The 16,068-nt window shown below is 40.6% G+C and overlaps 2 protein-coding genes across 2 annotated transcripts; both read right to left on the bottom strand.

Annotated features, from left to right (window-relative positions):
- Window positions 1-1,492: 1,492 nt before the first annotated feature.
- On the bottom strand, window positions 1,493-4,763 carry LOC113159007 (keratin, type I cytoskeletal 13-like). Its single transcript, XM_026355460.1, has 8 exons — window positions 4,251-4,763; window positions 3,954-4,036; window positions 3,139-3,295; window positions 2,818-2,979; window positions 2,607-2,732; window positions 2,373-2,447; window positions 2,130-2,278; window positions 1,493-1,687 (listed from the first exon to the last, which is right to left on the bottom strand). The coding sequence occupies exons 1-8, from the start codon at window positions 4,686-4,688 to the stop codon at window positions 1,561-1,563; spliced, it is 1,317 nt and encodes a 438-aa protein (XP_026211245.1). The 5' UTR covers window positions 4,689-4,763; the 3' UTR covers window positions 1,493-1,560.
- A 6,629-nt stretch (window positions 4,764-11,392) lies between these two features.
- On the bottom strand, window positions 11,393-14,486 carry LOC113159050 (keratin, type I cytoskeletal 13-like). The gene is made up of 7 exons (XM_026355527.1): window positions 14,094-14,486; window positions 13,263-13,345; window positions 12,970-13,126; window positions 12,660-12,821; window positions 12,348-12,473; window positions 11,837-12,057; window positions 11,393-11,578 (listed from the first exon to the last, which is right to left on the bottom strand). Exons 1-7 carry the CDS (start codon window positions 14,454-14,456, stop codon window positions 11,470-11,472), a joined length of 1,221 nt encoding a protein of 406 aa, XP_026211312.1. The 5' UTR covers window positions 14,457-14,486; the 3' UTR covers window positions 11,393-11,469.
- Between the last annotated feature and the right edge of the window lie 1,582 nt (window positions 14,487-16,068).

A 16,068-nucleotide genomic window follows, 5' to 3' on the forward strand; every position in this document is an offset into this window, starting at 1 on the left:
TGTGCTAAAGAATGAAGCCCACAGAGGTGATAATGAATATCTCATCTTTGATGAGGGAAGGGAATTAAATCTCTCCTGATCCCAGGCGTAGAGCAACAGCCTGCAGAGCTGCAGAGGAAGCCAAGGCACCGAGAGGGTTTTGAGGATAAAAAGTCACAAGAATAAAAAAAAAAAAAAAAAAAAGAGACATGATTTCAAAACTGTGACTGAAGAGGATCAACAACAGAGCAAGAACAGAATCCATGTCCCCAGAAGGACCAGAAGAGGGCAGCATGGTCTCTATGGGGAGTAGTTTTAATGTGTCACACAAAGCTTGGAGATAAAAACCTGAGTGTGTGGGACGTACTTATACATGACGAGGGTGAGACTGAACATTTAATCTGAAAGTCTATTATTTGTAAAAACAGGTTCATTGAAAAAAAAAAAAAGATTCTGATTATTTATTTCCTACAGGAGGATACTGTAACTCATTATTTCTATTTCATTTATAATTTATTTAGCATGTTCTATGTCTATTTGTCTTTTATCTTTCTATAGGATTTTATTATCTATTTAGATAGATAAGATATGTTTATTTGTCATATGCACAAATGTACACGTATACAGTCATAAATATATAAACATATAAATATATAAACATTTAAATGTATACCCTCAGATATCTATAACCATCTATGCACTTGCACATGTTCATTTGTACATTTAAATATAATGATGTCTTTACACATATACATAACCTTGTATATACACATGCACACTCATTTACCTATGTACTCACAGATACACCACAACATACCAGTAATATAGATATTACAGAGTATACAGAGTTTTGATTGAACCAGATTACTTGTTTTATGGGTCGAATGGTGGAGTTGAGCAGGCCGATAGCTTGGGGAAAGAAGTCCTGGATCCTCACTGTCCTGGACCTCAGACAGCGGAAAACGCCGCCTTGATGGGAGAAGTGAGAAAAGAGAGTGACCATTGACATCGACACGCACTGTTTGCACAGGTTTGACCAGCTCGACTGCATTTCATGGTATTTGCTGAGAGCAGTGACGCCAGAGCTGAATCTTATCTATAGCTGGTGTCAGAGCTCCCACTATGGTGGAATGTGTTTTTTTCTCAAAGTAGACACCCACGGGCTGTGAGCTACAGCTGCTCTACTTCACTGTGCTGGCCGAAGGCGTCACCATGGATAAGGCCACTGCACAAAGTAGGTTACTAAAAACAATGATGCTTTATGCACACATGGGGTCTTCATGAAAGTCAGTACAATGTCCCATTGGAGACAAAGTCATTTCTTTAAAGAGTTTATTTGTTTGGGAAACATTTAAACGCCATTGAGGGCATTTAATTTTAAGCAACATGTGGAGCAACAGCAGCAGCACTACAGGGTATTTTATTTTATGCTTTTGAGAACCAGATGATAATAGCAACAGGACCCACGCTTCAGTGAAACTATATAAAAAATCAGCACACACAGACACAGTGCAGGGTTTATTTGGACTCTTGTTTTATTCTCTGGTCAACATCAGTTGGACGACTATGAAGACCTGCAGCTCAACTGGTCTTGAAGGAGGAGGAGGTGGTGGAGGAGGACGAAGACACCACCTGCCCATCAACAACCTCCTCCACCACTGTCACCACCCGCTTGGTTGTGGTGGTCGTGCTGGACGAGGTGCAGGAGCTGTCGACCAATCAGAATACAGAAGAGTCAGACTGAGAGCTGCAGATTTTCTCTGGTTTAAGATAAAATGAAAACTTTTGCACAAAACAAGGCGCTAGAGTTTGTCAAGATAGAAAATGGGGACTTTCTCAGATGATATTTACTAGTTAATGAGTTCCATTTAGTTTATTTTAGCCTATTTCTACTGTGTAGTTTCTTTCATATGACTGAAACTAACAAATACCTATTTAAAGTTTCCTACACACATACTTATTAATCACTTCTGTAGTAAATATATCTCACTGTGCACAGGAGTTACTATTTAAATGCTAATTGCTTACTTGTGACTTACATATTCGACAACATATTATTTACAAATTCAGTATTCACACATTTACTAAGGCAGCTAATCTCCCACATAGTGCAGACAAACTACTGAGAGGTTGACCTCAGTGAATCTCACCTGCTGGAAGCCTCTCCGTCCAGCAGCCTCCTGTACTCGGCGATCTCCATCTCCAGTCTGGTCTTGACGTCCAGCAGCATCTGGTACTCGTGTCCCTGGCGCTCCAGATCGGCCCTCAGCTGAACCAGCTGCTCCTCCAGGGACGACACCTGCGGTCAAGAAGAAGAAGATTTCCACTGTACTGTAAGTGAATGGTCTGATGGGACTAATTAAACAATGACCATCAAGTAAACGTTCTCTCACCTGCATCTGGTACCTGGAGAGCTGTGCTGAGTAGCGGTTTTGTGTCTCAGCGAGAGACGCCTCCAATGACGCTTTCTGATGAGAAAAAGAAAGAAAGAAATCAACGTTGTACTTAGTCTGATCTTTTTAAAGCTACATGAACCTACCTGCTGCTGTCACCGACATATCCTCTATCTGTTTCTTTTTCTATGATAAATGCATTGTAAATCAGAGGGATGTAATGGTGACACTCACCATGCCCAGTGCGGACTGCAGCTCAATCTCCAGAGACTGCAGCGTACGTTTGACCTCTGTGACCTCTGTCCTGGATGTCTGCAGGGTGGCCGTCTGAGTGATCACCTCTTTGTTTAGACTCTCAGTCTGCGCAGTACAAACAGAAAAGTGAGATCACTGCATAAAGTCAAAATGATCTCTACATCCACACAGTATGAAGTATCAGCTTTGCCTTGTCGTGGAACCAGGACTCCAGCGCTTTCTTGTTCTTGGTGGCAACGCTCTCGTAGTGCTCTCTGATGTCAGCTATGATCTTGGTGAGGTCTTGTGCGGGAGCGGCATCCACCTCCACGTGGACCTGACCACTCATCTGAGCTCGCATTGCCAGCAGCTCCTACACACGTACAAACAACAAACAGAAGAATAGTGCTCAGAGCACCGTTATTGGAAACAAGCTCAAATAATTCAGTTATGTATTTACACTATTGATATCCCTGTCAATCAGGGTTTGTGATGGTCTTTAGATGAGGTGGGGCGGGTGATGTTCACTGACCTCCTCGTGGTTCTTCTTGAGGAAGAGCAGCTCCTCCTTCAGCCCGTCGATCTGCATGCTCAGGTCAGTCTTGGCCAGGTTCAGATCATCCAGGACTCTCTTCAACCCGGCAATATCAGCTTCAACCGACTGATGCATGGCCAGCTCGTTCTCGTACCTGCAGGAAGAGAAGGGTGGACAGTGTTTAACATTTCGACCTGCTTTTCCCCTGACTGCCTGCGGTGTGTGACTGTGTTAACATCTGTATATCTTCAATTGGTTTCTGAGCCGTTCACCTGCATGATGGAACATGCATTTTTCTCACTGTCTTATCAAAACATGTTATCTCACCCGCAGCACTAACTGTAACACCTGTAGCAGTTTATAAGTTCTGTCAGGGTGTTTCTTCATCATTCTTGATTGACGTGCTCAAGCTGCTGCGCTTTCACTGATTTCACTTTCTCATCTAACAGTGGGAAAAAACATGGTTGCTAGTTATATTACTACTACTGCTTATAGTATAATTCCAACAGCTACTGCAGTTATTACAGCAATGAAGTTAGTTTGCTACTTTGCAGTATTGCTTCTAATAGTACTGCATGCATGATGCATTTAGTACTGCAGCTAAAAAGTCTCAGGACTAGTACTGCTGACACTACAGCCCCTTTAGTTGGCTCTACTGTATTCTTTCCTTCATGGCTGTGTCTCTGTCTTGACATGCAGTGTTAATAGTGGGTTAACAATGCCTGAAGGGCAGGGCAGGATTGATAGTAGGTGTGAATGGACACATGTGCACTTGCTGAAAGGGGGAGAGTGGGGAGGACATTTGGACTCACTTCATCCTGAAGTCCTCTGCAGCCAGGCGGGCATTGTCGATGCTGAGATGGATGGCTCCATTGACCTTGATGGCATCCTGAATCTGGAGACAAACAGAGGCTTCATTACCAGCACTGTTTCATTATCACTTACCCCACATATGAGTAGCAAAATTCAAATATGTTCTAGGAGAATGTAACTAACTACATTTACCCCAGTACTGTACTTACATTTTAGTTTTAGTTTATTTATTCAATTACTTGAAAACTAGACCTGCACAAGATACTGAAGAGGATGAGAGTGAGGATGAACGATACCTTGCCAGTGATTTCAGAGATGGTGACGAAGAAGGCAGAGTGGTCCCTGGTGGAGGGGCCGACCTTGTTTTCAACAAACTGCCTGATCTTCAGCTCCAGCTCAGCGTTGGACTTCTCCAGGGAGTGCACTTTTGCCAGGTATGTTGCCAGGCGGTCGTTCAGGTTCTGCATGGTGAACTTCTCATTGCCGATGAGGCTGCCATCCAAGCCGGACACGCTGTATGAGCTGGAGGATGAGTAGCCGCCACCGTAGCCACCAGCCGTAGAAGCAGAGGAGATGAGGACGCCAGAACCTCCTGCTCCACCATACACACTGCCGGACCTCCTGGATGATATCTGTCCACCACCACCAATGCCAATCAGGGAGCCGCTGGAGCTCCCAACGGTGGTCCTAATCGACTTGGAGGAAGAGCGAGAGACAAAGGAGGAGGCCATCATGGATGTTCTTCTTTCAGCTGTGGCTGGAGACAACACAGAGAGGAGAGTGAGCAGCTACAAGACTCTCACCTCCTATTTAAACCTCAAGTAGTCAAAGACTGTCATCAATCACTCAACAAATGCCAAAGCAGCAGGTGAGGCTGAAAACTAGGAATGCACAGGTAACCTGGGTGTGGCAGGGCATGGCCCAATAAATAATGTGACCTTGAAACCTGCTCACAGAGTGTGGCATTTATGGGTTCTGAGTTTGTTTACCTTACGCAATCTAGTAAAGCTTTTGACCTTCAGTGAAGGCTTTTCTAAATGACAGCCATGGTACTTTTTGAATGAGTGTGCACTGGAGGTAATTATACAGTTAACTGACTTAATGTCTTATGGGACCAAAAGGTTTGTGACTTTAAAAATTACACATCCTCTGCAATTACAGTGAAAAAGGGTGTATTGCTTTATTTACAGAAGCAGAAAATATCAGCAATTAATGTTTTGTGACAAAAGACACTGAGAAAGAATTAGAAAAGAATGTATTATTGCGTGTTATATAACTAGATGGCAGCTAACCACCCAAGGTAATGGTGCTATGAGACTGAGGGTAATAATGATAATGATAACCTCTAGGATTACCAGTTCATATGAGTTTTAATCAAACAGTTAATCAACTAATGAGAACGATAAGATTATTAAGCATAAGGTTCAAGCAAATCTGAGGTTTCAAAACACGTCTTGAATCTGACATGGATTTTTCTTGGGACTTTTTTAACACATTTAGAAAAGAACTTAAAGGAGATATTGGTGATTGAGGTCCATTACCTGTCCGCCTGTTTGCTGAAGGCCGTGTAGATAAGCCAAGTGGCTATTTCAATATTGAATAGCATTTTCTGATATATATTTCTTCTTCTTTTTTGGGGTTATTTTGTGAATAACACAATAATAATAATAATTCTAATAATAATTGACAGCAGCAGCATTTAGTAAGATATGGTTAGTTAGTTAAGCTATGATGATGCAAATTTCAGGCTAGCTATTAATTTCTGTTTTGATGTAAAGACACTGGAGAATTGAGATCATCCCGCAAAATTTCTGTTTAAAAGGAAGGCTTTATTTTATAGGTATTCATTTAACTTAATAAACTTCACTTTGTTTATTTTGTTTTAGTTTATTAAATTGCAGGAACCCCAGTTATTCTGTCTTGTCTGTTCACTAATCTTCCAGAGCTGCATGGAAAATGTTCTGTGGACAGATGAGACCAAAGTACAACTTTTAGCCTTGACTCAGAAGCACTATTCCTGGTGGTGACCAAGCACTGCACTCCAGTATAAGGACCTTATACCATCTGTAAAACATGGTAGTAGCAGCATCATTATTTGGTTGTGATTTGCCAGGACATTTTATATTTGATAAAAATATCAAATGCAGTATGTGGGGGTGAACAGCACAAAACATCAAGTCCTCACCTTAATCTGAAGCATGCGCTTCAAACAAGGAAGCCGACCTACTCTGCTGCAAAGTACTGAGGTGACAAATGGTTCAAGGTTCGTGCAAAATGTCACATTGATAAATGAGTATTTAAAAACTCTGCTGTTCCCTAGAACCACTTGTACTTTTGCACTTTACTAGCTGCACACAAACAGCTTGACTTTCACACTTGAAAGTTACCAATGTAATGTATATGAAAGTCTAAATCTTGGTTGTAATCCAGCTCCCAGTTCCAACCTGAACTCTGCACCTTAAAAACAATCACTGGTGCTTGTCAGTAGCATTTAGTTCTCTCTATGGATTCGTATTATGGATAGCTATTTTAAACCTTAAACCTTTTAAAACCTTAAACTTTACTCAAACTCTTCATGACCACCTCTCCTCATTCCAACCATTGTAAAACCACACACCCAGCTTACAGAGTCTTATATTTCAGAAAGGATCAAGAGAGCTGCTCACACCCTGAACGCTGCACACCAGCTGCAGTACAAGTCACACAATTGAGGGGTAAATAAAAAATAGGCAAAACTGCAACGCTTGGCTTGCAGTGAATAGAGAATCTATAAACTCGCATGTTAACGAACCTGTTTCTAAACCTGATTTCCTGTCCCTCATTGTGGAAATGACATTTGTGACTTTCGCTGCTTGATGGCAGAGTCAACAGAGCCATCACTCACCTGTCAGCAGCCTCTGTGAGTCTTAATGTCAACTTAGAACAGCACATCTATGGGAAGAAAATAAATGCTAAAGGTTTACTACAAATATATAACACATCCTATGTGAATTGTTAGGTATTATGTTTTGGTCTAAATTGGTCTTACATAACAACTAGTCATGCAGAGACATCCACTTGAATTGTTTATCATAACTACTTTCAATTTACTTTGAAAGAATCTTAGTAAATTGAGTTTAAAACTGCAAAAAAGTTATAGTCAACATTGATCATTGATACTTTGTCAAAGCTACAGTTTCTTTATGGAGCCCCTAGAGCTGGTGAAAGATGAAGAGTAATAAAAGCTTGTAGCTAACGTCGACACATTTCATTTGCTCATTAATGTGCCTTCACGTCAACTGTTCTACTATGTAAATGCAGCATAAACAGTGAAACTAAAAAACAATGGGTGCCACTGTAAACTGTAATTGAGCAGTGCACACAAAGAGTATTGTGAATACTGTTCACCCCCACACACTGCATTCCCAGCTGAATAGAGTCACACAAGTTACAATTATTAATAGGTTGGGTTGTGGCTTCAGGTTCAGATCACTTGAGGAACAACAATGTTGAACAACATCTGACACGTTACATAGTAACTGTCAGTGATTTATGCTATTTTGATCTCTGTCACGAAGCTCAAAGCGTCTTACACTGATTACTAGTTTGGCATTTTGGATCTTCTCCAGCATCAGACTGTCAAAGGCATCACAGAGGAGCAAACACAGAACTGTGAACAAATGTAGTGATAATTAGAAATTAGGTTTAGTTTCATGGGAAAAGCTAATTTGCAAAGCAATTTGTTTTATCTTGCCCAGTACAGATAGTGATCGTACATGGATGGTTGGAAAATAACAACTTTAAACAGAATGTGTAAACATGTTGAAACATATCCTTCAACAGCGAGTACATTTGACATCTAATAGGTTTTAGTAGATGCAGGTGTATTTATGAACATTAATTTAGATCATATTAATAGATTGCAATATGAATGTTCATTGCTTTAATGTTAGAGTCGGTCGTGGTGGACTTTGTTTAAATAAGTACTAAATTAAAACTGGGTAGTTTGTGATTTTACCTGCCGGGATCAACACAGTTGTATTTGAACTTTACCTGTAATATTGTACCTGTAAAATTTTTTTTATGTGTTGGCTCTCTGTTAAAGCTAACCATCATGCAGCAGTGACACACACTCAGTCACGAACGGTTCGCAAGCCTGCCAAATGGAAAGGTAGGTTGAAGGGCTGGTTTCAGGTCTTCCACAACTAGTTCTTTAAACATGTTGACACTGTCGAAAATCAGAAGGGCTAAATATGAGACATAAGATCAACAGCTTTGATTTCCAAGTGTTTATGTCTGGATCTGATTCACAACTTAGCACCTTTTGTTTGGACTCACCCATTTTTATCCACTTCAGTCTCCTCTTTAGCAGGTAAAATGCTCTGTAGGGTTTAAGTCTGGAGACTGACATGCCCAGTCTACAACTTAACTTAGCGTAGGGTTAGGGTTGATGAGAGGACTGAAAGTGCGTTAGGCTGGTGCTGCTGTTTCGCTGTCACATTTGAATAAAGAGACCGAAAACCCATGGCAATATGAAATGCAATCATTTAGCTTTTATTTAAACTTTTACTTACAGAAATGGAGAATTGAATTGTCACTGTTGGCAATGAATTGCAGAATGCATCTTAAATTGGGTGACAAAATCACATATTGAATTGCCATTTGAATTATGATCCTGAGCTGAGTTTTGCTCCTACAAAGTAATATGCAAATAGTGAGACTAATTCACCAGTTACTGAACCTCCCAGATGTTTCAATGCTACAGTCACTATAAACACATTCACTGCACTTATTGTTTATTAACATTATTGACTTCCTGAAGCAACTGATTGCAGATGATTTAGGTCAGAGTTACTGAAGAACATTCGCTTTACAATTTGTTATTTTATCCAAAGCGACTTGGGATGGGACAGAGATTTTTATAATTATTATTTTTTCAGGATTTAAGTGCAGAAAAACTTGTGGAAACGTTCTGTTTTCAACAGATGCTGTTGGAATAGTTTTTTAATCACTTTTTTTCAGTTTTATACTTGTAATTCTTTTAGGTTACTGTGTAGAGATTTGACTTTATTTTGAAAGCTACCGACCGATTGATCTAAGTAACAACATTACATTTATTGTGGCGCCACCCTCAGGAGACTTTTCTTAGGATAATGCAAGTTGCAAATTATATACATGTAAAACACAGGAGAACTACACTGTCCGTCTATCAGTTCAATAAGCTTCTGCAATGTCACAGTATTTTTTGCTGTCCAAAATTACATTCATTTTTCTTCAAGATCTTGTATTGATAATGTAAATGTCTCACTGATGCGCAACCAGCACCAGCACATCCCTCTCAGTAGGGTTAAGTTCTGGACTCTGTGGTGGCCACTCTGTGTGGAAGAAGATGTGTTATCCTCCCTAAACCACTGTATCACAAATTGAGCCCGATGAATCCTGGTATTGTCATATTGGAATATGCCCTGTGTCATCAGGGAAGAAATAATTGATGGAATAACCTGGTCATTCAGTATATTCAGGTAGTCAGCTGACCTTCATTCTTTGGACACATAATGTTGCTGAACATAGACCTGACCAACTGCAGCAGCCCCAGATCATAGCACTGCCCCCACAGGCTTGTACAGTAGACACTAGTCATGATGGGTGCATCACTTCACCCTCCTCTCTTCTTACCTTAATGTGCCCATCACTCATGAACGGGGTAAATCTGTCAGAAGGCAGAATGTCTCTCTCATCTCAGTCATTATACTAATCTTAGCTAAACTAGCTAGACATGGAAGTGGTATCAAGCAAAACACAAGCATTGAATAATCCCTTTACTCACTTAGAAATGCATGTGATCACTATGCTCCATCTTGTGGTCTTTAAATGTAAGAATCAGGATTTCTTGCTTGTAATTAAGGGAAATCTTTATTTACCCCAAATTGTCGAGTCTGTAAAAAAGAAGCAAAATTAAAATTAAATCGTCTTTAAAGTCTTTTAAAAATAATGTGATTAAATTGTAACTCCTTTTTTAACAGAAGCTTAGTTGGTTAAGATACATGAAGAGAACAATATCTAATGGTGGCTAAGAATAAGTGATGAATACAGTATGTGGTATCATACATACAAAAAGAAAAAATGCGTGGTTATTCCCTTCAGCCTTCTCTTTAGCAGCTAAAAAAAAAGGGTTTAAGTCTGGAGACTCTCTTGTCCAGTCTACACTCTTCCACTTCTTGCCCCCAATGAACTTCTTTGTTGTTTTCACTGTGTGTTTTCATTATCTTGCTGAATGATGAAGGATTTCCCAATTAGTTTGGTTGAATATTTCTTTTAATTGGCAGATAATATGTTTTTCTTTTCATTTTGCTGCTGCCATCATGTGTTACATAATCAATGAAGATTATTGAGCATGTCCCATAAGAAGCCATGCAGCTCAAGCCATTACATTACCTCCACTGTGTTTCTCAGATGAGATTGTATGTTGGGGTGATGAGCAGATCCTTTCTTTCTCCAAACTAGCCTTTCCATTACATTGGTAAAGGTTTATCTTTGTCTCATCAGTCTATAAAACTTTTTTGGCTTGCACTCCTACCTTGTCATAGCTAGGGCCTATATTATCTAATTTATATTTTCATTTTATTATGCTTGTTTCTTGTTGAAAGAAGTGGGATGCAGGAGAATGTTGCACTAAAGCCAAAAGTGTAGCAGGTACATGTTGATATATAAGAGGAGGATGGACACGTATTTGAGCTTAGCAGCACTGCTACATGAAAACCTACTAACAATGTTGAGTTCACAGCTATGAAGAGCAGGAAAAACCACAGTGAGATGCAGCTGCAGGTTCTTACTTCGGCCACATGAGTGCAGTCATCAGCAGCTCGACTGCTCATGTGCCCTTTAGTTTGTTTTACTGATGGTCCAAACCAATCGAAATCCTCCCTTCGCATGAGCTGTGAAGTGCAACATGGCATGATACCAAGGCTGTGCTAAATGAGCACGGTAAAAAAAAATAAAAAAAGGTAAAAAACTAATTGTATGATTAGGAATTAGTTGTGTAAGGTTGTAGACTTGTACACCCAGAATGTGCAGTGATCCAGGTGAGTACGATGCTATCTGTGGTCTTTCAGGAGAACAAGAGGTGGAGGGATGCTTTGAGGTTTTTTAGGAAGTGCCGTCAGGACACCAAGGAGAGGTTTTTCCTGTGACCTTGTTGGAACTTGTTTTGTTTGTCCTCTGAACAGCAATATTATCTTCGGTGTGTAGTCAGCATGTGTCTTTCTGAAGTAGTTCACAGGAAATATCTTAAAACCTCATAATGCATTATGAAGGTTAATTGAAGGTTTGTGCTGTTGCCAGATGATTCTTCACTTACTCTGAGATATATTGTGAAGAAATTTGATGATTTTACACAGCAATAAAAGCACATGGAACCAGAAACATTAGACTTTTGAATTTCTTTTATTGCAGCCCAGCACAGAGTTGATCAGCACAGACTTAGTTTAAATCATCTGAGTGGTCGCACGGTGCGTGTGTCTTCACAGTATTCTTGGTCTAACTGCTGGAGGAGGTGCTTGTCACTTTTCCTGAGGAATCAACTTCCTCCACGATGGTCACTACCCGGGTGGTCTTGGTGGTGGTGGTAGTGGATGTGGTGGTGCTGCTGCAGGAACACAGATAAAGAAGGAGAAATTCAGTTTTTTTGTTTTATAATTTAACACTTTCACTTGATTTCTTTTCCCTGGTCACATGATGAGAGTTAAATAGTTAAAATAATGTAGGCTCAATCTTATTCATGTTTCAAATATTCAGTTTGATGAGGTGAAGTATCAGAAGTATCAAAATAAAACTACCAATAGTATAATTTGTATGTAAAAGAGTTAATGGTCATAACTTATAAAAGATAAGTGTTTGCATGCACCTCTCTGACTCTCCGTCCAGCAGCCTCCTGTACTCTGCGATCTCCAGCTCCAGTCTGGTCTTGATGTCCAGCAGCATCTGATACTCTTGTCCCTGTCTCTCCAGGTCACCCTTCAGCTGCATCAGCTGCTCCTCCACAGCCACCACCTGCCTCTGGTAGCCTGCCAGCATGTTGGAATACCGGCACTTGGTGTCAGCCAGTGTGGCCTCCAAAGCGCCTTTCTGTTCATGAGAGACGATCAGAACAATAAATTAGTATAAAACACCAGTTTCAATAATCAGTAACAAGCAAACAATGTTAAGTTAAAAGGCGATTATTGCTGGATAATTATATTGTGACTGACAGCTTAAGAGACCTGATGAGCTTGGCAAGTAATTAAAGTAAGTAAAGAGATTTAGGTTTGGATTCACACCAGTGACTAAAAATACATGTATATATACTTTCAGTTGATAGACTAGTGGACTAAATACTCCTTCTACTGTAGACATTTAATGAGTCTGTGTTTTCTCACCTCGCTTATCTGAGCCTGTAGGTTGATCTCCAGACTCTGAAGAGATCGTCTGACCTCCCCGACCTCAGATTTGGATACTTGCAGGCTCTCTGTGCTCACAGCCACCTCTTTGTTCAGCTCCGCTGTCTGTGGAGAACAAGTATTAATACATTATTGATCTGATATAAGGACTCCTACCTAAAAACATCTTATGAAGCAAAATATGACAAAAGATTATACTTGAAACTTCTGAGCACTGAATCCTACATTTAAAACATTGTGCTCTGGGCAGCAGTGAGATTCAGAGCAGGAAAAAGAGATTTGCGGTCTCACCTTAGTCTGGAACCAGGTCTCCAAGTCTTTGCGGTTCTTGGCAGCGACGTTCTCGTAATGTTCTCTGATTCCGGCCATGACTGTGGTCAGATCCTCCTGAGGAGCTGCGTCCACCTCCACGTTCACCTGACCTCCCATCTGAGTCCGCATAGTCAGCAGGTCCTGGAGGAAAACAAAGGTCATACCATCATGTCTGTGTCCTAACATTTAGCACATTCAGACATTTGTCAGATGCTTTTATCTAAAGTGAATTACAAGGGAGATACAAAATATCTAAGTCAAGGAGTGCTATGATTTTTACTGTCCTCACCTCCTCATGGTTCTTCTTCAAATGGATCAACTCTTCCCTCAGACCCTCCAACTGCATCTCCACGTCAGACCGGCTCAGAGTCAGGTCGTCCAGGACTCTCCTCAGCCCCATGATGTCAGCCTCCACAGACTGATGCATGGCCAACTCATTCTCATACCTGAAAAATCACATAATAAGTATTTAAGTGATTAATCCAAATATTGAAGTGGTGCTCGCAAAAATACATAAAATGTGATTATTGTAAGGTTCCTTCACTTAGATTGATATTACAGGGATTTCGGATCTGGACTCACTTGAGTTTGAAGTCATCTGAAGCCAGTTTGGCGTTGTCAATAGCAAGGATGAGGCTGGCGTTTCCCTGAGTAGCACCAATGATCTGAAGGGAGGAAGGAAGAGAAAAACTTTATGAATGATGCTAAAAAGTCAGCCTGATAAATAAATGAGTTAAATGACTGTATAGAGCTCTGCGATCACCAGTCGATTCCAAAAAGAAATAATCAAATAAAGCCTTTTCTTGTGTGTGTTTTACTGAATTGTTAGCATTTGTTAGCATTGTTGTATGTATGTTGTATGTTTAATCCAAAACAAATGTGAATTACCTTTAATTTATATATGTACTTATTTATATTTGTATGAAAATGTAGCTCTGGTGGCTTTTTGTGACAATTTACGGGCCTCACCTGTCCACACCTCCAAGCCAAGCCTCCCACCACCAGACTGGTTTCTCTACTTTCACTTCTCTAATCTCTCAACCCTACTTATCTTGCCATCATCTGGTGCTGAAATGTGTTTTGCAATTGAAAGCCCATATTTACTTGAAACTGTCACTTCACTGTAGAGAAACATTTAAACATACACAGCTGTGCGTTTTAGCTTCAAAAATCTACAGGGGTGCTAAATTTACCTTATTTTTTAAATTCTTCTTTTTTATTCAGGAAATGTTAATGTTTTTTCCAATATTCTGCTCTAAATGTCTGTGTAAATTGCTAAGGTAAAACAATACCTATGTTCAACCAAAATATTTGAAGGACTATCTGCAAAGGCCTAATTCAGGGTAGGGACGTCCCCTGAGGTCTAAGTAAACTCACTAGACCTTAACGTCCTTTTTGTCTTTCTGTTCTCACCTGGTCCTGAAGGTCTTTGATGCGGACGTTGAAAGCAGCAAAGTCGTGACCCTCGGGTTTGGTCTTGCTCTCAAGGAACTGCCTGATCTTCAGCTCCAGGTCAGCATTAGCCTTCTCCAGGGTGCGCACCTTCTGCAGGTAGGTAGCCAGGCGGTCGTTGAGGTTCTGCATGGTGGCCTTCTCGTTGGTAGAGACGTCAAGGGCCTCATTCAGGTTGAAGCCACCGCCAGCAGAGGAAGAGAAGGAGGCCTTGGAGACACGGACTCCAGAACCTCCGGCACCTCCGTACACACTACCAGCAGTCATGCTGCCTACCCGGCGGGAAGAGGAGAAGGAGCTGCTGTAACTGGAGAAGGAAGACATGGCTGCTGGTCGGCTGTTCGTCAGCTGATCGTTGGCTCTGAGAGGAGAGTGAAGAGCTGCTGGGATGATGGCTCCTTTTATGCCTCAAAATGAGGCTGGGTGGGGTGGCGTTGCAGGGGGTGGTTGCTAGTCGGCTTAAAATGCCAAACATGCTGGGGGTGTTGCAGCCTCGCCCTGGGGCCCAGAGAGCAAACAGATCTGAACTGAGAGGGTCAGGTCCAGCAGGCCTGGTGGGATTATACAACAGAGACCATCCCAGAATTTTCACCTGTCCAACATCCTCAGGCCCCAAACTTGATGAACCAGTTGCGTCCGTCCCCAATAAATACCTTAAATACCTCACAGAAATTAAAGAACCAAAGTTGTGTGAGAAGGATAATGGTGTATTTAATTATGTTTATTTTAGATTTAACAAAAACAAAAAACAAAACAAAAAAACCCCAAAAAACCAAAACAGGTTCACCCACAAGGTGGTAAGTTTAGCTCCCCAGCTGCCCCCTCATTTCCGCCCAGTCCATCAGTGAAACCAAACATGACAAACAAACACGAGTAAGAAATCAGAAAAGAACTTCTCAGTCACTCACTCGTCTTTTTTTCTAGTATTTGAGCCCTAACACACTGATGTCTGGCTTTAATATCACATTATTATATTATTATATATTACATCTTACATCTAAAGCTCTTACTGTTAATGAAACTATCACAGATCAGGAGTTTGATATACTCTGTTTAACAGAAACCTGGATTAAACAGGACGAGTATGTAGCTTTAAATGAAGCAACTCCTCCTGGATACAGCTACATTCACCAGCCTCGTCTGACTGGTAGAGGAGGAGGTGTCGCAGTTATTTATAATGATAAACTGACTATCGTACAAAAGCATGTACACAAATTTAAAGCTTTTGAATGTCTTTATAGTAACATAACAAGTATAGATACAAATATAAAGTCTGCTCAGCCGATCCCGCTAATTATCATTTACAGACCCCCAGGGCCCTACTCTGAATTTCTTTGTGAATTTGCAGATTTCCTTTCTAACCTAGTTGTTTCTGTAGACAAAGCGTTAATTGCTGGAGATTTTAATATTCACTTTGAGAATCCAGAAGACCCTCTGAGAACAGCATTTATGTCCATATTGGACTCGCTAGGAGTAGATCAGTGTGTAGTAGGACCCACTCATAAAGCGGGTCACACCTTAGATTTAATAATATCATTCGGTTTAAGTATAAGAAATTTACTTATGCTCCCACTGTCTGAAGTTATCTCAGACCACTATCTTGTTTCAACTACAGTGTGTCATATTAACAATGTATACTCAGCGCCGCGCTATCGCATTAAACGTACATTTACATCAACTACCGCACAGAGCTTTATTAGTAATCTTCCAGAGTTATCAACTTTGATTGGATCACCGTCTGACACCACAGAACTAGACCAGGCGACTGAATATCTCGAGTCGTCATTACATTATACCTTAGATAAAGTAGCTCCAGTTAAAAGAAAAGTCATTAGAGATAAGAAACTTGCTCCTTGGTATAACGATGACACGCGCGTCTTAAAACAGACTACTCGAAAGTTAGAACGTAAATGGCGCCAAACTAAACTGTTAGTAT

Source organism: Anabas testudineus, chromosome 8 (assembly GCF_900324465.2).
Source record: "Anabas testudineus chromosome 8, fAnaTes1.2, whole genome shotgun sequence".
In the NCBI taxonomy this organism is placed as follows: Eukaryota; Metazoa; Chordata; class Actinopteri; order Anabantiformes; family Anabantidae; genus Anabas; species Anabas testudineus.

Excerpts from the sequence above, each read along its gene's own strand:
- LOC113159007 (XM_026355460.1), bottom strand. The coding sequence starts at position 4,688 with ATGATGGCCTCCTCCTTTGTCTCTCGCTCTTCCTCCAAGTCGATTAGG. Across the intron at positions 3,296-3,953 it reads GCAGAGGACTTCAGGATGAA|GTACGAGAACGAGCTGGCCA; the intron begins GTGAGTCCAAAT and ends CTCTTCCTGCAG. Across the intron at positions 2,733-2,817 it reads AGTCCTGGTTCCACGACAAG|ACTGAGAGTCTAAACAAAGA; the intron begins GCAAAGCTGATA and ends TGTACTGCGCAG.
- LOC113159050 (XM_026355527.1), bottom strand. The coding sequence starts at position 14,456 with ATGTCTTCCTTCTCCAGTTACAGCAGCTCCTTCTCCTCTTCCCGCCGG. Across the intron at positions 12,474-12,659 it reads AGACCTGGTTCCAGACTAAG|ACAGCGGAGCTGAACAAAGA; the intron begins GTGAGACCGCAA and ends TGTTCTCCACAG. Across the intron at positions 12,058-12,347 it reads TACAGGCTCAGATAAGCGAG|AAAGGCGCTTTGGAGGCCAC; the intron begins GTGAGAAAACAC and ends TCTCATGAACAG.